The 25,770-nt window shown below is 40.1% G+C and overlaps 1 protein-coding gene and 1 pseudogene across 1 annotated transcript; one reads left to right on the forward strand and one right to left on the reverse strand.

The window, feature by feature from the left end:
* Positions 1 to 1,739: 1,739 nt before the first annotated feature.
* Positions 1,740 to 10,669, reverse strand: LOC102124084 (3 beta-hydroxysteroid dehydrogenase/Delta 5-->4-isomerase type 1-like; annotated as a pseudogene).
* Positions 4,832 to 25,770, forward strand: LOC102123700 (RNA polymerase II subunit A C-terminal domain phosphatase SSU72 like protein 2). Its single transcript, XM_065547044.2, has one exon. The coding sequence runs from the start codon at positions 10,671 to 10,673 to the stop codon at positions 11,253 to 11,255; it is 585 nt and encodes a 194-aa protein (XP_065403116.1). The 5' UTR covers positions 4,832 to 10,670; the 3' UTR covers positions 11,256 to 25,770.

Below are 25,770 nucleotides of genomic sequence, written 5' to 3' on the forward strand. Positions count from 1 at the left end.
TTTTGAGGTGGCAGAAGCCTTTTCATCTGGGCCAGAATGTTTTCCCTTTTTCCATTCAGAATGAACTCTGAAACTCTCCGTTGTGGTAATCAAATTCAACTGATTAACCATTCATAAATTTTCTGTGTAAGAAAGAAGCCATCTTGATGTTGAGTGTGACCCTCACTGTGGCTGTGATATACCCAGGTCCAGAGGGAGACAGCTTCCCTTCCTACACTCTGGACCCACAGCAACCTCTTCACCCACTTCAGTTAAACTCTGTCCCTAATCCCCCTGAAAGTGTTTCTTTCGACCGTTGCTTCTTTGGTTGGTTAATGACTATGCCATCACTGAAGTCCCCAAACTTGTCTTTGTTGGCCTCCCCTCCTCAGGGAAATTGAGAGGAATGTGAGGGCCAGCGATAAAAGGGGAGATGTAGGGAAGGAAAAGCTAAGGAGATGGAAGAATAAAGGAAGAAAGGATGTGATTTAATGGAAAGATGGATAAAAAAGGAGGGAGAGGCAGTTAAATCTGGGGATGTGGGATAGTAGATTTCTACTTTTTGGGCTGAGTAGGAGACAGATTTTCTGGGAAGCTCACCCTCATTCTCTTTACTTGCCCAGGAACCCATGGTATGGCTTCATTGTGTGATTCGAAAGGGTGAAATGCAGGGTTATGAATAACCAGAATGACCAGCACACACATAGCCAGGTGTGTTCTACAGACCTTCAAGGAAATTGGCACTGAAGCTGCTGGAGGCTAAATGCATTTTTGCTTTTCTCTCCCCTGCTCAGGGCCATTTGGTAAGGCATGCAAACCTTTTCAGGTGCCCCTGAGGGATTCTCTTGGGTTCTAGGGAGTCCCCTGCATGGAATAGGGCAAGAAGGAGGTAACCCAAGGGAGTTGGGGCTCTCCCAAGGAACGGCACCCCATGCTCCAGTGCTCTGCTGTGCCACTGACAAGACAAATTCAGGCTGAGTGTTTCAGTGGAAAGATAAGGACTTTCAAGGCTGACTCCCTGGTAGCAGATCTAGTCACTAATCACTTAGCGTGACCATGAACAAGTTTCCTCCCGATGAAATGGAAATAGTCACCTCACATCAGAGGTTTCACATTAAATGAGGTAATGTATGTCATATGTAGGTCAGGTTGTAGATGCCTGAAACATACTAGAGCTTATTCAGCCTTCATCCACCCTTCCTGACCCTCCCACTACTCTGCCCACCCCTAAATCCTGGTTTCATGGTACTCTTCTAAATTGGAGGTGGTGATACCTGGAAATGAAAGGGAAAGGAGGAAAGTATGTATTAACAGAAGCCACACCTACCTCCAGGTTAAGCATTAAAGCATTTATTGCTCTTTTCATTGAACTGTGTGAAGAAATGGGAGATTAAAAAAAAAGAAACGCTTTCTCATTTAAGAGGGGAAATGGAGCTCTGGTAGTCAAAAGAGATTCTCAAGTTAAAAGAGACCCCAAATTGTTCAGAATTAGCCACTGATATTCGGTAACGGCAAATCACATTGTCTGTTCTTTGGTATATGGTTAGCACAGAAAGCTTCTGGTTGGGCCAGTGACTGCACAGGTTTTGATGACACAAGGAAGACAATAAGTTGGCCATTGTGTGAAAGGGAGGAGGCAGGACCTGGGCTTGTGCACTTGTTACCTTCTGTATGAAGCCAGGAGGGTGGAGCTTGATGACATCTCCTAACAACACCCACATGCACGTCTCTGTCATCCTTAAATCACTAAGTCTTGGACTTCAGGGTCTTCTTGTGCTGGTCCACAAGGTATAAATTGGCCTGAGCAGGAAGCTCACTATTTCCAGCAGGAAGCCAATGCAGCCTATCAGGGATAAAGGAAGGCTCCATCTGGAATCAAGGCAGAGGCCAAACTCTTTGCTCAGGGTGTAACTAAGGTTATCATAGCTTTGGTGAGGCGTGTTGTCTGAGATGTAGTGGAACTGGCCTCGTATTCTTGGGGCCTTCTTGGGGTCCTGCAGGGCCCACAAGACCAGAATGTGGGCCCGGGCCACATTGCCAACATAGACTGTGTTGACTGTGGATAACTTGCTGACACTTGACAGGATCCCATTGTAATGGGGCCTCATTTGTAGTGGCAGAAAGGATTGGGCTTCTTTCCTCATAGATATACGTGGGTCTTAAGGCACAAATGTACAAGATACTGCTATTTTTCAGTGTTCACCCATTAGCTGCCAGCACAGCCTCCTCAGCAAGCTTTTTGCTCTATGTGTATGGAGCAGACCATATGTTTTCCAGAGGCTCTTATTTGTGGCCATTTTGGATGATCTTATTGTAGGAGTTGGGCCTGGCTACCTCTATGATGCTGGTGTGGATGAAGCCTGGCATACTAGCTTGGACACAGGTTCCCAACAGAAGTTGGGTACCTGCCCATGAAGAGTATGCTGTCAGTGTCAGGAAATATCCCCATGGGGCCACAGCCACGTGCACAGATCCATGTGCCCCATCTCCACTCCCAAGTGCAGTGGTTGTAACACACTCAGGTTACCACTGAGTGTTGTATTCTTCTGTGGCTCTGACTGAGATTGGGGCCATGCTACAGCCATAGGAAAAACATAAAAATAAAAAGAAATGAACATTTGGGCTCTAGAGAGGAAGAATTTCTAGACTTTTGGGTTTTGTGGATGTGTGTGTGTGTGTGTGTGTGTATACTTTAATTTTGGAAAAGAACCTAGAGTTATCATTTATATTTTGACAAGTAAGAATATTGCAAAATTATGATTTTTTTCATTGATACCATTAAAGACAGAGTATTTAAAACTAAAAAATCAGGAAACTACACTCTGAGAATATGGACAGTCCCAATCCTTAGGCACAAAAGGGCAGTGGAAGAATTCACATCACACACACACATTCACAGTTGTATATAGGCAATACACACTCAAATATATACATGCAATTGCTAGTATTTTTCTCATTTTGTTAAAGACTAATAAAACTTTTTCTTTTTTGTTGAAGACTAATAAAACTTTGACTAGTAAAACTAAATCCCTAGAGTCACTGAGCAAATAGTGGGTTTGGGGAGCTTCTGGATACCCACACACTTTTCCTGACTGTGTGTTCTCCAGGCAAGCTGCTTCCAATTCTGGTTGTGACTCCATGTACCCAGTTATGTAAAGAGGGGGTGATGGTGATAAACCTTCCTTCTACTTAGTATTCCAAACCCTGCACTGGCGTTTCCTGTGGAGCCTGGTGGAGGAAGCGGGGCGGGGACGGGGGTGGGGGGAGTGTGCCCTCTGCTGGTAACACCTGCATGGGGAGGACCTTGCAGCCTCCCCTGAGCTGTGTGAAAGCAAAGCTCATGGAGGTATCCAGAGCGTCTTCCCTTGAAGAAGGAATAAAAATCCTGGGCAAAAGATCATTTTTATTTGCTTATTTTTGTACTCTTGGCTCCTTTTACAGTCTCTGTGCAATTTGAGTTTCTGGAGAGACAGTCTCATCTTTTCAAAAATTAATCTAGTGGCAGAGAAAATATGGAGTTAGTTTACCTTCAAGTGGTAAATGACCAACATTGTGAAGTATTCTCTAAGCCTGCGAGTGATAATGGTTTTAGGAAACAGATGCCTCTAACACTTCCCCTGTCATTTCACATCCCCTGTTGTTGGGAGCTGTGGAGAGTAAGAATTAAAATGAAAAACTAGTTTTCTTAGCACACTCCTTGCACTGTAGGGGAGACTTACAGGTTATGGGTAAGTAGAAACTGAAAAGGTTTTTTTATTTTTTATTTTTTATTTTTTTTGAGATGGTGCTGGAGACTCAAAAGCAATTAGTTGCATTAGAAAAGGCATCAGAGTAGACTGAATGTGGAGGGCCAGACCAGCAGTGGGGTGCTATGGTCCTGAAGAGACTGGGCTCTGGGAATCAGAGGCTGAGACTACATGACAATATATCTTAAGCCAATGTGTCTGTAGGTTTAAAGTAGATTGGAAAGCCACAATTTGCAAAAACCACCCAATATTTAAGGAATGTGATGAAGCCAATAATTCAGGACTTATTCCTTCTTGTGTTGTAATTTTTGCCCTGACACCAGAATATGAAATAGCTTCCAGGAGTTCCAGCTATAAGCATGGAATTGTCTGTGTGATTGCAATCACATGGTGACGACACTCAGAATCTAAATTCGACTTCTGTTGTATTCTCACCACTCAATTTGTCTTTTAGCAGTTTAATGGGTACATTTTAGAGTCTTCCATTTTGTATGGAATTAGATCCTCCCCTTGAAATGCTGTAATTAACATAACTTAAAAAAAAACTTGAATAAAATATTGAAACAAAAAAAAGAAAAGATACATTTTTCTTACCACTATATGGCACATACTGTAAAACTAACCACATAATTGGACATAAAATAATCCTCTGCAAATGCAAAAGAACAAAAATGAAACCAAACACATTCTCAGGCCATGACACAATAAAAAATAGAAGTCAAGACCAAGAAAATTGCTCAAAACCATGAAATTGCATGGAAATTAAACAACATGTTCTTGAATGACTTTTGGGTAAATATGAAATTACATAGAAATTAAACAACATATTCCTGAAAGACTTATGGGAAAATAATGAAATTAAGGCAGAAATCAAGAAGTTCTTTGAAACTAATGAAAATAAAGATATAACATACCAGAATCTCTGTGACACAGGTAAGGCAGTGTTAAAAGGGAAATTCATAGTACTGAATGCCCATATCAAAAAGTTATAAGGTTCTCAAATTAACAACCTGACATCACAACTGAAAGAACTGAAAGAATTAGAGATGCAAGAAAAAAATCAATCCCAAAGCTAGCAGAAAACAAGAAATAACCAAAATGAGAGGGGCTAAACTGAAGGAAATGGAGGCATGAAAAACCATTTAAAAGATCAGTGAATCCAGAAGTTGGTTTTTTGAAAAAAAAAAAAAGATAAAATAAATAAATAGTCCACTAGCTAGACTAATAAAGAAGAAAAGAGAGAAGATCCAAATAAACACAATTAGAAATGACAAACGAAATGTTACCATTGACCCCACAGAAATAAAAATAATCATCAGAAACTACTATGAACACCACTATGCACACAAACTAGAAAACCTAGAATAGATGATTAAATTCCGGGACATATACACCCTCCCAAGACTGAACCAGGAAGAAATTGATTCCCTGAACAGACTAATAATCAGCTCCAAAAATGAGTCAGTAATAAATAGCCTACCAACAAGAAAAAGCCAAGGACCTGATGGATTCATAGCTGAATTCTACCAGATGTATAAAGAAGAGCTGTTACCATTCCTACAGAAATTATTCCAAAAAATTAAGGAGAAGGGACTCCTCCCCAACTCATTCTATGAGGCCAGCATCATCTGATACCAAAACCTGGTGGAAACACAACAAAAAAAAGAAAACGTCAGGCCAATATCCTTAATGAACATCGATGCAGAAATCCTCAACAAAATACTTGCAAATGAATCCAGCATCAAAAAGCTAACCCACCACAATCAAGTAGGCAAATGAATCCACATCAAAAAGCTAATCTACCACAATCAAGTAGGCTTCATCCCCAGGATTCAAGGTTGATTCAACATATGCAAATCAATAAATGTAATTCCTCACATAAACAGAACTAAAGATAAAAACACATGATTATCTCAACAGATGCAGAAAAGACTTTTGATAAAATTCAAAACCCCTTCATGTTAAAAACTCTCAATAAACTAGGTATTAAAGGAACATACTTCAAGATGATAAGAGCCATCTATGACAAAACCACAGCCAACGTTTTACCAAATGGGCAAAGGCTGGAAGCATTCCCCTTGAAAACTGGCACAAAACAAGGATGCCTTCTCTCACCACTCCTATTCAACATAGTATTGGAAGTCTTGGCCAGAGAAATCAGGCAAGAGAAAGAAAGAAAAAGTGGAAGAAATAAAATTAGGAAGAGAAGAAGACAAACTATCTCTATTTCCAGACGATGTGATCTTATATCTAGAAAACCCCCATAGTCTTGGCCCAGAAGCTCCTTCAGCTGATAAACAACTTCAGCAAAGTTTCAGGATACAAAATTAAAACACAAAAATCACTAACATTCCTGTACATCAACAACAGCCAAGCCAAGAGCCAAATCAGAAAGGTTGTCCCATTCATAACTGCCACAAAAAGAATAAAATACCTAGAAATACAGCTAACCAGGGATGTGAAAGATCTCTACAATGAAAATTACAAAAACTGCTCAGAGAAATCAGAGAAGACACAGAAAATGGAAAAAAAAATCTCATGCTCATGGATGGGATCATTAAAATGGCCATACTGCCTAAAGCAATTTACAGATTCAACGCTATTCCTATCAACTGACCAATGACATTCTTTATAGAACAAAAAAACAACTATTTTAAAATGTATAAAGAACCAAAGAAGAGCCTGAATAGCCAAGGCAATCCTAAGAAAAAAGAACAAAACTGGAGGCATTAAATTGCCTGATATCAAACTATACTACAGGGCTACAGTAATCAAAACAGCATGGTACTGGTACAAAAAGAGGCACATAAACTGATGGTACAATAGAGAGCCCAGAAATAAGGCCACACACCTGATCATCTGATCTCCGACAAACCTGACAAAAAGAAGCAATGAGGAAAACACTCCCTAATTCAATTAATGGTGCTGGGATAACTGGCTAGCCACATGCAGAAGATTGCTGCTTGACACCTTCCTTATACCATATACAAAAATCTACTCAAGGTAGATCCAAGATTTAAATGTCAAATGCCAAACTATCAAAACTCTGGAAGACAACCTAGGCAATACCATCCTGGACAGGGGAAAGCACAAGTATTTCATTACAAAGACACCAGAGGAACAACAAAAGGAAAAATTCACAAGTGGGATCTAGTTAAACGTAAGAGTGTCCACACAGCAAAAGAAGCTATCAACAGAGTATACAACCTACAGAATGGGAGAAAATATTTGGAAACTATACATGTGACAAAGGTCTAATATCCAGCGTCTATAAGGAACTTAAACAGATTTACAAGAAAAAAACAACCCTATTAAAAAAATTCAAGGGGGCCATCCTTTCTGAGGCCAAACTAATAAATAATTTAGTGAGTGAATTGAGACAAGGGATGGTCTTCCTTGAGATCCAAATTTGATTTCACAAATATTTCAAAACAAGAAGCAAAAATATAAGAAACCATGAGGAAAAGATAAGGGACTTGGAGGATAAATGAAGAATAACAAAGTGTCACAAGCAGTAAAAGGTATTAATGGAGAGAAGACAATAATTAAACCAAGAATAGTAGATTATTCCTTGAAGTGTAACAAAAGGCTCACTGTTTCAGGTTAAACCATGCTCTCTCAACAGAGGTGAAAAGGAGGTGATAGTGTCCCTAATGGGGCAAATATTGGTTCTTGGGGGAGTGAATAAAAATCTCACTCTCTTTATGTACAAAGCACAAATACAGTACATAAACAAATATAAAATATACCTGTGCTATTAAAATTGTATGAGACGGCAATTAGGAAAAAGTGTCTAAAAAGGCTCCGTAAGTGGGGATTGATGAAAAAATGGAGAAATACTGGACTAGAGTGAAGAGAAATAAGAAACATTGAGGCATCTGCTGGTAAAAATTTTGAACACTAAGGAGAAAGAGAAACATTTTACAAACATCCAATTAAAAAGAGCATCTTATCTACAGAAGAAGAATGATGCTGGAATTAGACTTTTTATCTCCCGTGCTGGAACAGACAGTGGCATGGCAGTTAAGGACTACTGAGAGAAAGGACTACAGCCCAGCAATGCTGTACCCAGCCACGATGTGGCCTCTGTGTCAGGGTGAAGGAAAGATACACAGCAATTCAGGCAGTTTATCTCCTGTGTTCCCCACAGAGAAACCTACTAGAGAGAAGACTTTCCAAACATTATCACTTATGTGAACCTGAACAATTCATGGAAATGGGAAGAAAAGAACACAAACCTCTGAGGTTCACCACTAGACTTTGTGATTCACTGGTTTGGGGTCTACATTTTCATTTTTTACAATTTCCCAATTAATGCTACTGCTGCTAGTCTAAGAACACACTTTGAGAAACTTTAAGGTGTTTCCTAATTTGTTTGTGTGTTTGTTTGTTTGTTTTGAGATGGAGTTTGGCTCTTCTTGCCCAGGCTAGAGTGCAATGGCATGATGTCTGCTCACTGCAACCTCTGCCTCCCAGGTTCAAGCAATTCTCCTGCCTCAGTCTCTGGAGTAGCCAGAATTACAGGCACCCGCCACCATGCCCGGCACATTTTTTTTAATTTCTTTAGTAGAGACAGGGTTTCACCATGTTGGCCAGGCTGTTCTCGAACTCTGGACCTCAGGTGATCCCCCCGCCTCAGCCTCCAAAAGTGCTGGGATTACAGGCGTGAGCCACCAAACCCAAAACGATGACTTCAAGTGAAATATGTATGATAAAATTAATTTTATCATAGGCTAATTGATATGAACAAGAGTCACAAAAACATCACCAAATTTCTAAATAAAGATTCAACACACTTAGAATATTAAACTTAGAAACAAAAGTGAGCTGTACATACAATTAAGAAAGCCTAATAAAACCTAGTAAGATTATTATTCACCTAATTTTTGGTGAATCAGTGGGTGATGGTGGTCGCAGTTGTGGTTAAGTTAAACCAAGGAATAAATGTTTGCAAAGAAAAAATTGTAAGGAGCACCTCCTACTACTACACAGTTAAAAAATCAATAATGACAGACACTACAGGCTGGCTGATCTATTTTGTACTCTCATCGTTATTGTCTTGCATTTGTATGATTACTGCATGTTTTATGAATTTTTATTTTTCAATAATTTGTATTCATTCACTCATTTTCCAACCCAATGATTCCAGTTCAGAGTGGCAGGTGGCTGGAACCTATCTTGGCAGCTCTAGGTGCGAGGCAGGACCCAATGTTGGACAGGACCCCATCCGGGGCACAGGGCACAGCCTCGCACTGGGACCGTAAAGATGTCAGTTCATCTAATTTGCACATCTCTGGGATGTGGGAGGAAACAAGAGTATCCAGAGAAAACCCACACCGACATGGGGAGAATATGCAAACCCCATGCAGACATTGGTCTGCCAGAAATTTTTTAAATTAATATTATAATAAAATGATATTATTTGAGGCTGGGCACAGTGGCTCATGCCTGTAATCCCAGCACTTTGGGAGGCTGAAGCGGGTGGATCACTTGAGCCCAGGAATTTGAGACCAGCCTGGGTAACATGGTGAAACCCCATCCTCTATAAAAAAAAAAAAAAAAAAAGTTAGCCAGACATGGTGGTACACACCTGTAGTTCCAGCTACTCAGGAGGCTGAAGTGGGAGGACTGATTGAGCCCAGGAGTTTGAGGCTGCAGTGAGCCATGATGGCACCACTGCACTCCAGCCAGGTTAACAGAGCGAAACTGTGTCTCAAAAAAGGGAAAAAAAAAAAAAAAAAAAAAAAAAAGGATGTTATTTGAGAACCTGCTGTATTTGCAATGTAAGAATCACTGTAAGAGGGACGTAGAAAAATACAGTATGTTGCTTCAAAGATAGATTTTGTCCCTGCACCAGGGACAAAAGTGATACCCCTGATCTGAAATGAATGTGAGCTATACATACATTTAAGAAAGATTAATAAAAACAAGTAAAATTGGGCTGGGTGAGGTGAGGGTGAGCTCACCTATACATCAGTCCTGACTGGGTGGGGCCACCTGTGTGGAGAGTTACTGAATTAGGAATTTAATCATTTTGATGGTATTTGTGAGTAGCAGTCCATTATCAAAATCTAATCAATTCAAAAGAGACATGATTATCTTATTTTTTGAAACCCCATTCATAATTTTAAAATCTCTTTATTTTCTTAATAAATTATACAACTACTAAAAAAATTCTAAACATTGCATTTAAGTGTGGAAAAGCTCAAACACAGCTGTACTTGGAGGCAGAGGATTGCATCAATTCCTGCATTCCCTGAAGAATCATTATGAGTTCAATAATATCGAATGCAGAAAAATGTGGTGTTCAATAACTCTTAAAATAGCATAAGCAGATGTGTTGTTCAGAATGGGATTCTTTTTGCATTGGTGAAAAAAATTTGTGAGTTTCTGGACAAGGCTATATACAGTGGTCCTATGATTTATGCAACTGCACTTCTTGAACATTATGAAAATTAAAACAAGCGACAATACTTGTAATTTATCATTAAATAGGGTGCGGCCTTGGAAATTCTCAGCATGTTTATCATCCAATTTCATGTCTGAAGGTCCCTGGAGAGTCCTATGACATGCTTGCAGGAAGCTTAATTGTCTTGACCATTGTCAATAGCAGCCCCCATTCACTAGGAGAACCAACAGAGCAAACTCCAGATTTTAAATGAATCCGGACTGGGTGGTGCCACCTTTGTTGAGAGTTACTGCTTGAGGTAATTTAATCATCTTGATGGTTCTTGTGATGAGTTAGGAGTCCATTATCACAACCTAATCAATCCAGAAGTCATGAAGTCTCCACCCACTAATTAAGGTGACTCAATATAAACCTGCCTCCTGTGCGTCCACATTAGCTCATTTGGAAGACCTGGCTACAGGTGGTCGTCTCCTTGGCTCAGAGTCCGTGCTGCAGCTGAGGTGTCTGTGTCTCTCTGGTTCCCAGTGGCCGCCATCATGTTCTCCTCCTCACTCAGGGTGGCTGTGGTGTGTGTGAGCAACATCAACAGGAGCATGGAGGCCCACAGCATCCTCAGGAGAAAAGGGCTGAGTGTCCGGTCTTTCGGAACGGAATCTCATGTGAGGCTACCAGGACCAAGACCCGGTCATCCTGTAGTTTATGATTTTGCAACAACATATAAGGAGATGTACAATGACCTCCTCAGGAAAGATAGAGAATGTTACACCTGCAATGGAATCTTACACATCTTGGGAAGAAATGAGAGAATCAAGCCCGGTCCAGAAAGATTTCAGGAGTGCACTGATTTCTTTGATGTCATCTTCACCTGTGAGGAGAGTGTCTATGACACAGTGGTGGAAGATCTGTGTTCCAGAGAACAGCAGACCTTGCAGCCTGTGCATGTGATCAACACGGACATCAAAGATACCCTGGAAGATGCCACCCTGGGAGCTTTCCTCATCTGTGAGCTTTGCCAGTGCCTGCAGCAGTCAGACGACATGGAAGACAGTCTGGAGGAGCTGCTGTTGCAAATGGAGGAGAAGTCAGGAAGAAGCTTTCTTCACACCGTCTGCTTCTACTGAAGATCTGGGCTGGCTTTGTCCCCTTCCTCAGTAAGAACTTAGGCATGGGACTTTAGTCCAGATTTATTGTGAGAAGCAGTTGCAAAGACCTTCCACTGAGTGCTGTTTGTATTACTTTTGTACATATCACCTGGAAAGGGACGATTACCAAGGAAATATTTTATGGGAAATGAGAAGGACTAACAGTTTTAAAAGCACGGAAACATGCTTGGCATTGTTCTAGGTGCATTACATAGAATAACGAATTTAGTGCTTATATCATTCTACAAGGACGCTATCCCACCATGACTGCATTTTCCAGATGAGCAAGCAGAGTTGATAATGGACTGCTGGAAAAATGATTTGTTTAAGGGTACTCAGCAGATAAATAACATTGTATAGATAAGCACCTTTTAAATGAACTTTCTTTTCACAATTTGAGGGCTATTTTTTTTAATTTTTAAATTTTTTAAGTTAGTTGAGACCAATGGAGTGTGGTATATTAACTTAAATGTTGTTCTTCTTTAATAAGAGTATAATATTACATGTTTAAAGAGAGAAATGTTTTTACCTATAGATTATATCTTTTTTACTAGTGCTCACTTTAATAGATAAAATCCAAGTTGGATAATGAACTACATATTATTGTAAAATTTGGAGTTATCTACTCAAATAATAGTTCATCAAATTAAATGAAATAAAATTTTTTTTAAAAAGTATATTCTTATTTCTGTTTGGGGGATGGATTTCAAACTACTAAGTGACATGCTTTTGTTTAAACCTTATGAATTACACTGAAAAAAAAGAGATCTTTCAGAGTGAAAATTTTATTAAGTTTAAAATGTTCATTGCTTTGAGCATTGAGAACATCAGGTGATAAACCTAATGATGTTTTCAAGAAGAAACAAGTGAAACACTTCATAATCCTTGGTAGTGGCACTAAACCATGTTTACCCATAGAGGAAAAATAGTTCCGAAGTAGTTGTTCATAGTTGAATTAATTTACATGTTATCTATTGAACTAGACTGATTATGGCAACCTAAAATAACAGCAGAGATTAGCTCTCAAAAGACAATGAGTTTATTTGAATGAAGGATTGGAATCAGGAATGCACTGGGTATAACAAGTCACAGGTGTATCCTGAGAGGTTGGGGTAAGGAGAAACTTTTAAAGGGAAAAAGAAGTCCACAGAAGCTGCTTGGTAATAAATGTATTGGTCACAGCAGCTGATTGCAGGAGTTGGCATTAGCTTATTGGTGCAGACAGCCATTGCTAGGCATATGTTCTTGCGAGAACATTTTATCTGGAATGCTGCAGTCTTCAAGAAAATGCAGTTATAGAAATACGTATGGCCATGCAGAATGAGCAAAGTGTGTAAGACCTGCTGATGGTGTAAAGCATGTAGGATGTGCCATAATCTCTTGTGGGTTTTAGGGAGTCCTTGTGATAGTTCTTATCTCAAATATACAAGCATGGGCTCCCCTCCTTCATGACCTTCCAGCTCCACTTCATCAGCCTTCTCCACTGTGAATTCAGCCTTTTTCACGTTTTCCATGCTGGACTCTTTAGAAAAAGTCCCTGTGTGCTGTCCACCTTTAAGGAGTGTGGACTTGTGCTCTACTTCCCTGTGGGTGGATTATCCATGTAAATTATGTGGACTTACTCCACACAGATGTGTCTATTCTCCCCCTCATGAATGTATGTGTTCAGTTTTTTCTTCATAGCAGTATGGAATCTTGGATATTTATTTTTCTATGTGGGGTTACAGTTTGATCCTTCTTTGTTTTGTTGCTCAAACTGTTGCTGTTTTGGCCATCACAAGCGTTTTCAGTTGCCTCCTGGACCCTTTCACGTGCCCCATCGTGGTGTTTGTTTTGTTTTACTTCATTTTTCATGGGAAAGGAAACTCACTCTGACATTATGAGATGCCCCAGGTTCATCTTATATATTTCCAGCCTCAGTCCCAGAATCAACAATTTCTCCAAATCATCCTGTTTGTATTACTGGAGGACGATGAGAGTAATCAAAATCGGGTGTGCTTGATGCTACTAAGGTACCAGCGTTTTCTGTCCTGCATCCTATGGCTACATTTAATTTTTTTCCCCTTGTCCTAATTTTCAGTTTGATTGTGAGGCATCTACATATAACTTTCTTTGTTTTTAAGCCTCCTTGAAGTTCCATGAGCTTTTTGAATCTGTAATTTTTCAGCTTTTTACCTAATTGAATAATTTCACAATTACTGCCTCAAAAACAAAAATCAGTCCCATTCTTTCTCTCACCTCATTTTGAGACCCAAACTACACATCTGTTAGACCTTTTGATATTGTTCCTCCAGTACCTGAGGATCTCTTTCTTTTCTTTTTTGTTCTTTTTTTCTCACTTCTTCAGTTGGATAATTCTGCTGATAGACCTTATGGTTAATTTTTAGAAGTAGGATTACTGTGGTCACAGAGAAGTATAGGCCAGAAACAGTGGCTCACGCCTGTAATCACAGCACCTTGAGAGGCTGAGGCAGGAGAGTCGCCTTGAATCCAGGAGTTCAAGACCAGCCTGAGCAACATAGTGAAACCCTATCTCTACAAAAATAAAAAAAAAATAGAAATTAACTAAGTGTGGTGGCACACACCTGAGTCCTAGCTACTTATAAGACTACTTGAAAGACAGAGTAAATGTGTTTTTAAATTTATTAGATATTCAAGATTCCCTCCATAGAGGTTGTAACATTTTTCATCACCACTGGCAAACATGCCTTTTCCCTCACAAACTTGCCAGCAGGGTATAGTGTCAAGCTTTTGAACATTTGTCAATCTGATAGTTTGTCAGGTACAGTTGTGCATCTGTAAAAATAGCTTCCAGCCATTCTCTCTGCTGAACACATGTGCCATTCCCCCATCATGATGTGCAGTCTCTTACCCATCCCCTTTTATCCAGGGACATTGCCTTACAACTTACTTCAACCAACAGACTGAGCTTGAAGTATTACATACTCTGCTTCATGGATTCGACTTATGTAAAACCACAAACAAGCCACATGGTGATTACATAATCCAGGTCAGACTTTGGGGTAGATTGGACATGGGGCCGGGAGCAGTGGCTCACACCAGTAACCCAAAATACAAAAATTAACCTAGTGTGGTGCCATGTACCTGTACTCCCAGCTACTAGGGAGGCTGAGGCAAAAGAATTGCTTGAACCTGATAGGTGGAGGTTGCAGTGAGCCAAGATGGCACCACTGCACTCCAGCCTGGGCAACAGAGCGAGACTCAGTTTCAAAACAGAAGAAGAAGAAGGAGGAGGAAAGATTGGACATGGGAAGTGAGGAGGGAGAGGAAGTAAAGGAGAGGAAATAAAACAATTACAAATAAAGCTGTTAACATACTTATAATGTTAAGTTTTTTTCATGAAATATAAAGTATTTCCCTCATTTTTTGAGTGTTTTATTAGTTTTCTTATGGTAATTTTAAAATGGAAGAAAAAACACACATACACAAATACAGAAAACCAAACAAAATAAAGGAGTTGGTTAAGAAAATATTATAAGGCATACATCATGTAATCAAGAAATAGAAATTTGTCAGACACACCTAAAGCAATGTTCATTTGACCGGTCCTTATCACAATATTATTCTCTCTGGCATAACTCACTTTTATAGTTAAGATTTATCTTCAAATCTTCCTGAAATTTGTATCCAAATGTCAGTTTTCATCTTCAATAACCATGTGAACATCCATTTGCCTCTTTCTCTGGCTACTTCCTCAAGAAACCATTGTATTTTCAATACAGCAAATCTAAATCTCAATTTCCCACTCTACATAGTAGATAGTCAGATATAGGAGGTCACCATTACAACTTCCAATCAGTGCTCCCCTCCCTCTATCCAATAAGCCAACACTAGAGGTGTTCAACAACCTAGAAAGTCTTCTCACCATATCTGCTCAACACATAATCATACCCCATACTTCCCACACCCTGATTTTTAGTGATAATATTAGCTCTCACCTCTCATGCTTCCCCACACCCAACTACTGCCACAGTTCTTAGCAATTCTAGCATCCACACAGATTATCCACCCAACACCCTCAACACTCTCACTTCTCCAACTGCACTTGTCTACACCCCACCAGAGACACCCATGACCATAGTCATCAAGAACCTCACCACCCGATCAAAATCTGAAATAGTCATGCCCCAACTATAAGACCACATCTTGCCATTCACTTTTGCTTCTTTATTTAAACGATAAGGGCTGTTTCACCATGCATTGTTCCACAACCCATGGATTCCAGCTGTCCCTACTTATTTACCCTTTCCGGTTCAAAGCTTTTGACTTCTTTTTGCCTTTAAAAGTTTCCCCCTACCCCAACCTCTCAGATGTACCTATGACTTGCTATACCCAGTGCATTCCTGTTTGCAATCCTTTGTTTAAATAAACTCATTGTCTTTTGAGAGCTCATCTGTGCTGTTATTTTAGGTTGCCATAATAAGTCTAATTCAGTAGATAACATGTAAATTAATTCAACTATGAACAACTACTTCTGATCTATGTTTCTCCTATTAATGAATGTGGTTTAGTGCCACTACCAAGGATTATGAAGTGTTTCACTTGTTTCTCCTTGAAAGCATCATTAGGTTAATCACCTGATGTTCTCAATGCTCAAATCAATGAACATTTTAAATTTAATACAATTTGAATCTCTCAATATGAAAGATTGCTTATTTCAGTGTAATTTATAAACCTTAAACAGAAACATGTGGCTTAGTGGTGTGAAATGCATCCCATCCCCCAAACAGAAATAAGAATATACTTTTTATTAACATTTTTTATTTGATTTTATTTGGTGACTTGTTATTTGAGTAGATAATTCTAAATTTTACAATAATCTGTGGTTTATTATCCAACTTGGGTTTTATCTATTAAAGTGAGCATTAGTAAAATAGATATAATCTATATGTTAAAACTTTGTCTCAAATATGCAATATCATATTCTCATTAAAGAAAAATATTGAAGTTAATATACTTCATTGGTCTCAACATAAATTTTTAAAAATATAATATATATTATATATATAGATATATATATACAATTCAAAAAAAGAAAAGGGAATTTATTTAAAAGGCAATTTAAAATGGCCATAATTCCGCCATCATACAGATCAGTCAGTGTTTAAAATGATGGAAGTAGCACAGTGGACAGTCTTTGATTATTATGTAGAATATGCCTATGAATCAGGAAAGACATTAGAATATTTAATAATGTATGTACAGCTGGTGGTTAGTTTGTTTAAATCCAAATTTAATTACCTTATTGGATATTTGATATTTGGTTATTTAATCACAGTCAACTTTAATAGCTACACTGATTGGTGTTTTATCTCCTGTAATCGTTTGATGGCTTTTTCTTGCCTACCATTTCACAGAGGTTCAGACAGCAGTAGTAGTTCCCTAGGAGAGTTTATTGATGAAACAGCGTCTGCAAGATTTTAAGTTTCGTTCTTTTCTAGACTTATTTTAAAAAAACAAATGATTAATAAAAGAAAATACACATTTGTTGGTAACTGATTTTAATGATTTTTTAAAACTTGGACCTTTCTGGAAGGGCAGCATATAAAAACATCAGTCTCGAGGAGGGGACAACAATACTACCTCACTACTACACCGGCAATGACTGGTTCTTCAAACACAGTGGAGTGTGTAGCTATATGTTTTATAATTCATAATGATAGCCTCAATCATCAATAAATACTTTTGATATTTTATTTTCCCTCAGAATATCTAGAGTGCTAAATTTTTAACTGCCTTTTCGTTGAGTCGAACCGTGGGATTCTGATTTGTATTAAGATTGTAAGTTCCTCACTGGTATACTATCATCCTGGAGGGGTGCTGTATGACTGAGGAAGAGTGAGAGAGAGAATGAGAGAGAGAGTGTGTGTGTGTGAGAGAGAGAGTGTGTGTGTGTGTGTGTGTGTGTGAGAGAGAGAGATGCTAACCTTGTAGCATATGAAGAATGTCTGTACGCTGATATGATAGTTACATACTCAGTATATTTGGTTTCTAGATCACTGTGCTTCTTTTTTTTCAATCTCTAATTAAAGATGCTTAAATTTGGTTTGTTAATTCTATTTTAGAAATTATAATTTTTAGTTTATATTAATTTCATTTATATCTTACTGAAGAAATCTTTCCAATTGGGAGGAGGTTCTAATAGTCACATGTTCTAATACGTTGTTTATTGTAAAACAACTAAATTTGGAGATATGTAAAGCCTTGTTTTCTCTGTGTGGTTCAGCTACTTTCCATTTGGTATTACGCACTCAAATTTACATTTATCTATTAAAATTGCCATTTTATTAAACGTTTTTATGCATAGTAGATTCAACTTGTGTCTGAAATTGTCTCTTGTGCTTTTTTGATTTTGCTGACTTTAAAAGGATTAATCTGGACAGACATTATGAAAAGGAAAGGTTGCGTTTAACATATTTTTTGAACGTTGTAGGACAAAACATAGCTGATTAACCTTAAAGTGACTGTTGTACCATGTTTGTGGACATGCTTCAGAATCCTATGGAAGAGAATGTTCCTACTTGCAGTACATCAAAGGAATGGATGGTGGACCGTACTATTCATGTTTTGAAACATAAATGTTCACTTTAAAGCAATTGCCATAACAGATAAAAACCTGAACTTTCGTTGGATTTTTGTTAATTTTCCTCATTTTGAATTATGTGCACTACCATAGCTATATCAGTTTGATACAGTATTGAAAAATTATCAGTTATATTTTGCTGCTTATGATCTATTTGTAGATTAGGATTAAAATGGACTTAATCCATTTTTTAAGGCTGAGTGAATTTTTCTAAACAAGAACCATTTGCAATATGGATTTTCATAGAGATCAAACCAATTACAACTTATCATTAGGAGTCGCAAGCACATATTCACATAGTCCAGGTAAAAATACACTAATGAGTATTTGGTAAATCCCAGTAGGCTTTTACCTTTAGCATAATTTTGTATTGTACAATTAAGTTACAATTATATCTCTAATTTTGGATAATATTCTAATATTCATTGGTTAACAATAAAGTGATGAAAGCTAAAAAATAAAAAGTAAAAAAATAAAAAATTAAAAAAAAAAAACCTTATGTCCAGAACTTACAGGCTAGCTGGATTGTTTTTAACAAGGTCAAAGTAATCAAAGCAAAAAATATGTAAGACTGATGAGAAAAGTCTGTTTTCTAGGACAGTCTATTTTCTCTAACATACCTTTTTAGTAAGTGTCGTTTACTACTACAAATGTACATACAAGCTGTGAATCCTGAGATGAAGTGTTACATTTCACAACAATTATTTTTAAATTTAGTGAAATATTTCAGAAAACTTCTTGCAGAAAAAATGAATCTAGGAATAAATCTTAAGCTAACAAGAATGAGAATATGCGTATATCTAATACAAATGCGGTCTTTGCCCCACCTCAGGAATGTTGTAGCCATTGTTACAATTTTTTAATTAATCTGTAACTTCCTTTTTGTCACAACAAAGGATAATGTTAGCCCAGGAGATTGCATTTCAAAGCTGCTTATGTCGACTGCTCCTTTTTAGGTTTTTCATGATCTTATTTTGTATGCTGTTTTCTTTTTTGTTTGTTTGTTGTTTTGAGACAGAGTCTCACTCTGTCACCTAGGCTGGAGTGCAGTGTCACAATCTTGGCTCACTGAAACCTCTGCTTCCCGGGTTCAAGCGATTCTCCTGCCTCAGCCTCTCGAGTAGCTGGGATTATAGGCGCCCGCCACCTTGCCTGGCTAATTTCTGTATTTTTAGTAGAGACAGGGTTTCGCCATGTTGCCCAGGCTGATCTTGAACTCCTGGACTCAGGTGATCCACCCGCCTCGACCTCCCAAAGTGCTGAGATTACAGGTGTGAGCCAGCATGCCTGGCCGCATGCTGTGTTTTCAACTAAAGTTTTAACCAAGGATATATTAAAGTGTCTGGAACTTATACATTTTGCAGCATCTGGTTGGTACCTTGATAGGGGGAAGCTCAAGAGGAATGAAAATGGGGGATGGTATGTGTCCGTCTCCCTCTGTGGCCCCTCAAATGAGTGTAAGCCCCTCAGACATTGGGAAAGGCTCCACATGCAGCAGGTGCCTGTGCTTTGGTGAGGTGCTGACCGTCACAGCCATGGCCCTGGAACAAGAGAGGCCAGCAGTAGAGTTCTACCTGAGAGCCTGCTCTGAACAGTCCCTCTGCTCTTTCAAGGTGTTCTCATAAATATCCCTTTGAAGATAATGCTCTGTTACTGCCCCGCTTCTGGGGCTGGAGGACTGCTTGAAGACAGGTCATCCCAAGGATCGTCATGGGGGCTGCAGAGGTTATAGGGAGAGGCACAAGCAGAAGGTGAACATGAGAACCCTATTTCTGCTCCGCTTAGCTGGAGATGGCCTATGTTTGTCTTTATCTCTCTTTGCAACCTACAAAGCCCTTTCATCTCTAAATCTGATGATCTTCACAGTCAGTTTAGAGAAAGCACTGCAATATGGAAAGAGCCCTGAGCTGAAATTTGTACTATCCGGGTGGCCTTACAAGGAATTAGGTGGCGGGGAGAACGGGGTGGTCCTTTGACCACATGATATGGACACCGTTTCTAAGAAGTGATGTTTATTGAGCCAAATAGGAACAGTGCCTTACATAGCTCTCATTTCACTCTCTCAACTTTGCAATGATATCTTAGTTCTATTATCACCGTTTTGTAGAACTAGAGATTGAGGCTTACCAAGGTGAGTTAAATTACCCCCAAATCATGGGGGCAAAGCCAGGACTTCATCCCCAGTCTGTGTTGAAAGCTCATGTGCTTATCTCTGGTCAGATTGTCACCTTTTGAATACTCCATTCTTTCCAGCAGGAAAGGTTCAACATCACCAGAAGTAGGTTATCTCTTGTGGAGAGAAATGTGATTTTTTTTGTTATAACTCAAACATATCCTACTTCTGAAAGGTGTTTAAGGCAATAGCCAGAAATAATAGAATGTATAGGACAAAAAAGTAAAATACAAATCTGATACCACATATGGGAAGGCTGGAATCACAGAAATAATTGTTCTGTAACAGAAAAGTTGTCTTCTATGATTATACATAATATTGAACTCGGAGCTACCAGGTATCCATGACAACAGTAGGAAAATAAAATAAATCTAAAAATGTTGCTTCTCAGGAGAAAGTTTTTTGTTTGTTTGTTTGTTTGTTTTTTTCTTGGACGGAATTTCGCTCTTTTTGCCCAGGCTGGAGTGCAATGGTGTGATCTCAGCTCACTGCAAGCTCTGCCTCCCGGGATCAAGCGGTTCTCCTGCCTCAGCCTCCCAGGTAGCTGGGACTACAGGCACCCACCACCATGCCAGGCTAATTTTTTGTATTTTTAGTAGAGACTGGGTTTCACCGTGTTAGCCAGGCTGGTCTCGAACACCTGACCTCAAGTGATCCGCCCACCTCGGCCTCCCAAAGTGCTGGGATTACAGCGTGAGCCACCGCGCCAGGCCTGCATGCTTATTTCTTTAAACCAGTGGTACAGGGGTATACAGAATAAAGCATGAAAGGCCCACTTTGTCCTCCTCCATCACTCTCACTCCCCTTCGCACTTCTACCCACAGTTGAAAGAGCTTCCACAGTCTTTGGAGTCACACAGCAGTGAGTTTAAAGTCTAACTCTCCTACTTACTTACTTACCTGGGGAACCTGGAACAAGTTACTTGTCATCTCTTAGCCCTAGTTTTATCATCTAAAAAACTAAAGTTAGCAGTCTTGAACTCCCTAGTTGGTAGTGATCAGCAAAGGCACTTGGCCCAGAGTACAGCAGGTGTTCAGTGGAGAAACTTCTCTTTCCATCCTGTCCTTCTTTCTGATTCGCATTTTCCCACATTGCTCCATCGCCTCCCCAGGATACTATACCTTTCACATTGACTTTCATGATAGACTCTCTGTGAGTGACACAGAATTCATCAATGATAGAGGTGGTGTGGATGACGACCAAGACGTCCTGGCAGGCTCTTTTAAGGCATGACTCATCCAGAACGTCTCCTTCCAGCACTGTCAGCTTGGTCGTGTTCTGGAGCTTCGTATCAACATGGGTCAGGTCATTGCAAGGATTTCTGGATCTGGCTAGGAAGTTTTCTGATAAAGGTGATGTTTCATAGGTGTTCAAGGATGGTTAGAGTAGGGGTGTTAGAGTGGAGGGTGTACATTCCATAAAAGGAACAAGTAAACAAAGGCACAGAAATCAGCATGCGTAGCGGTTGATTGGGAAAGAGCAAATATTTGTTTGTACCTCACCTCATTCCAGGAAACTAATCTGAACAGTGCGTTGTCAAGTGTGCTTGGAATATAAGCATTGCTAGAGCCATGGGAAGCTCACCATATTTCTTAAGGGGAGTAAGGTGATTATAGAGAGTTGGGTATAAGAGGAAAATATTTTAATTTAATTCTATATGTAACCAGGAATAATGATTTTGGGTCTCTGGCATCATACCAAATAAAAGCTATTAATTATACGTAAAAGAAGTAGAAAAACAGACTGGCCATGGTGGCTCACCCCTGTAATTCCAGCCAGCACTTTGGGAGGTTGAGGCGGGTGGATCGCTTGAGCCCAGGAAGTTGAGACCAGTCTGGACAATGTGGTGAAACCCTGTCTCTACTAACAGTACAAAAATTACCCGGGCTATAGTGCCTATAGTCTCAGCTACTTGGGAGGCTGAGGCAGGAGGATGGATGGAGCCCAGGAGGTGAAGGTGGCAGTGAGCCAAGATTATGGTTCTGTACTCCAGCCTGGATAGCAGAGCAAAACACTGTTTCAAGAAAAAAAAAAAAAAAAAAAAGAGAAACAGAGGCAGAGTTGTGGTGTAGGAAGTTAACCTTGGCTTGAGGATATAAAATGGACCGGTATAGGGAATATGAGAAAGCCAGGTGATCAAGAGATTAATCAGAATGTCTGTGCCAAGGTTTAGATGAGGGCTGGAGGCAGGGTCCAGCAGTGGAAGCAGAGGAGAGGAGAGATACACCAGATTGGAATTTCAGACCTTACCTTGAAGGTCCTGGTACCTATTGGAGCTGGGCTGAGAGGAAAAGGGGAAGATAAAATTACCCCCACAGTTTCCTGCTTGAGCAACTGGGAGGAGAGTGGAGCCATGACTTAGGAATTACAGATAAAATGATAAAGTGATGAATTATGAATGAATGAATTTCATTGAAATGATTAATTTTGTTAAAAACTCTTATTAAATAGCATCAAAAGCAGATAGAGATGCTGACCATGAGTTAGCCACCGATGAACTAACATCCCAGCTGTCTAGCCAGGGGCAGTGGTTACAACATCAATGTTTTCAGGCTCCTCTGAAATCCACAGGTAGTGATGCTGCCAGCAAAGTTGTCACCTGGAATTAGTCACAAAATGAACACCATGCTACAAGGAGCTCAGATAAATACTCTATACTCATTTGTGCTTTATAATCTGCATACAGCCCACAGCTTGCTTCTTTCCTTTTATCTCTATCTCATGAGGTAGCTATTCTGAGTCCCACTTTATTGGTGAAGAAACTGAGGCTGAGAGAGGTTAAGGAGAGACCTAAGGTCAGGCTTCTAGTGAAGGCTCAAATCTGCCCATCCCACCTGTCATTTTTGTACCCTGTACCCCAGGTGCAGGACCGGCTGTTTAGAATCAACTTTTCTGAGAAAGAGTAAGAATAAGCCAGTTTAACTGAAACTGGCAACAAAGGCTAAAGAACAGTGATAGTAAAATTCAGAGTGAAAAATTCAAGGTTGGAGAAATTCCTTCCTGGGGTACACGCAGGACTATTTGCTCTCCTGATGCCTCTGCCATGTTTTGTCTACTTCCAGACCCTTCCCTTTGTCAGGCAACTCTAAGAAGGCCCTGCAGTGGGGGGAGGCAGGGAAGAGGCTGCTGGGGAGGACGTGGGTGACAGCCTGAGAGTGGAATTTTCTCTGGTTGTTTTTCCACCTCTGCTCTTCCTACTCCCTTCCTCTGCTTCTTTGCTGTCAACTTCAGAAAGACTGGTTCAAAGGAATTGCTATGTCAAAGCAGAAGAACTCCAAAGCAGAGAGAAAAGGACTCTTCCCCAATGAGTTTGCAGGGATCTAGAAGGACCAGGAAAGGGGACTTTGTTGATGAAGCCATAGCTTCCTCCTTCTCCAAGGCACTGTGGACTTGGCAAGTGTTTTATGTAGACTAAATGCAGTTGCTTTTATGGCATGACTTGAGCTAGAGGGAGGTCTAGAGAAGCTGCTAGACAACTACAGCTTAAGAGCACAGAAGCTGCACTAGACTGTCTAGGTTCAAATCCAGCTTTGCCATAATCTGACTGAGGCACCTTGGACAAGTTGATTAACCTCTCTGTCTCGTCATCTGTAAGAAATAAGGCCAATAATATTACCAATCTCATAAGGTTGTTATGAACAGTAAATGAGTCAGCACATGCAAAACCTTTAGCACAGTACCTGGCACAGAAAGAACACTGAAATGATTCTCTGTTTTATCTTCATACAGACCCCTGCCCATCCATTATGCCCCTTGCATTTTCACTATAGGGTAACTGTTCCTCTAGGCTGAGCATTGCTTTTTTCCTGATATCAGATGCTAGATTGCAAATATTGCTGAGACACAAGGATTACAAACATTTAATATTGGTTGTGCGTTAATATTTGTTTATCAAAGACACCATTAAAACAGAGAGTGGAGGAAATGGGATTGCAGAGGTCAGAGAAGAGTGAAAGAAGAGTAGATTGTTGGGTGTGGTCCCAGAGTGCGGTCAATGGGGGGCTTCTCTGTGCACAGGGCAGGACCCTCTGGGCAGCCAGAGCCCACATGTAGACACACCGTCCCCCCAATCCTTTGGGTTGGGGAAGATGACAGGGAATTGGTTTGGGATACACATGGAGGCAAAGGAAGAGACTGAAGACCCGTTTTGCCAAGTATTAGCTCCAGGGCCAAGTGATGAAGCCTCTGGATGAAGCTCTCGTCTGAGCTCTGTGACACATTAAGCAGATGTTCTTGGCAAGTCACGCCACGTTTCTGTACCTTGATGGGTTCTTAGTTCAGTTGGATGTTACCCCACTTCTTTTTCTTTTCTTTTCTTTTTTTTTTTTTTTGAGATGGAGTCACGCTCTGTCACCCAGGCTGGAGTGCAGTGGCGTGATCTTGGCTCACTGCTACCTCCACATCCCGGGTTCAAGTGATTCTCCTGCCTCAGCTTCCTGAGTAGCTGAGATTATAGGGGCACGCCACCACGCCCGGCTAATTTTTGTATTTTTAGTAGAGACAGGGTTTCACCATGTTGGCCAAGCTGGTCTCAAACATCTGGCCTCGTGATCTGTCCACCTTGGCCTCCCAAAGTGCTGGGATTACAGGCATGAGCCACCGCGTCTGGCCTGTGACCCCTCTTCTAACTCCCTCTTGGGTCTATTTGCACAAGAAGTTGCTCCTTCAAATTCTGCTGTCAGTTTATTTTGGTGATAACAGAGACAAATGGTTTAAAAAAAAAAGCCATATATGTGAAATCAAAATGAGGCAAGTCTGGCCTCATACTGCGTCTTACTCTGTTTCTGCTCTGTGCTGTGCACTTGTGCGCACTCTCTCTCTCTCTCACTGATGCTGTCTCTCTCTCACTCTGTCTTTCTCATTCTCTCTTTGTGATTCTCCCCCTCATTTGTCTCTCTCTGTCACACACACACACACTTATATACTCATCTTTTTTTTTTTTCCATTTCCTTTTATGTTGCTTTCACTAAAGATGCTAAGGATGCTACAAAACAAAACAAAGCCTGGGGAAGTCTAGACAGACAGGGACTCACTGGTGAGGTCTCCAGGTAAATAGTGGTTTTTGTGAATGTTGCACAGCAATTGGCAAGACAAAATGCTTCAGAACAAACGAAGACAAGAAAGAGAACTGATGTGGGATTGTTTTTAGATGAGAAGAAAAAAATGCGTGGAGGCTGAGGCAGCTGCCTCTCAAGTTCTGGGTCAGGGCCAGAATCCAGTCTCCGGACATCACATCCAGTATCTTTCCCACTATGCCATTTTATACTATTTAATATTTCTTTTTTGATTACTGTGGATGTGGGATTGGCTTTGATTTGACTACAATGTTCCATAACTTGCTAGACAAGGTCCACCTCCCAGCATGCATGGAGGGTTTAAGATGGAGCCACTCACCCATGACTCAAGTTTACTTACTGGAAAATTCCTCCCTCAGCTCTGGTCTGAAGGCCTTGTCCAACGCCCTGATCTTCTTCAGCTCCTTCTTCTCCACCAACAGGCGGACGATCCTCTGACCCAGAAACCCTCCTGCTCCTGTCACAAGGCAGCTCCAGCCCGTCATGGCCAATCCAAAGTAGCAGGAATCACTCGCCAGGAAACAGAAGATGCTGGAGAGCAGATCTGATTAGGGTGATCCAGGAGGGGACTAAGAAGGGTGGTCAAATGCTTATGTATTCACACAGATCCCTTATTTTCTTCCACCCTCTGTTTTGCAAAAA

This window comes from Macaca fascicularis, chromosome 1 (assembly GCF_037993035.2).
Source record: "Macaca fascicularis isolate 582-1 chromosome 1, T2T-MFA8v1.1".
NCBI classification, from domain to species: Eukaryota; Metazoa; Chordata; class Mammalia; order Primates; family Cercopithecidae; genus Macaca; species Macaca fascicularis.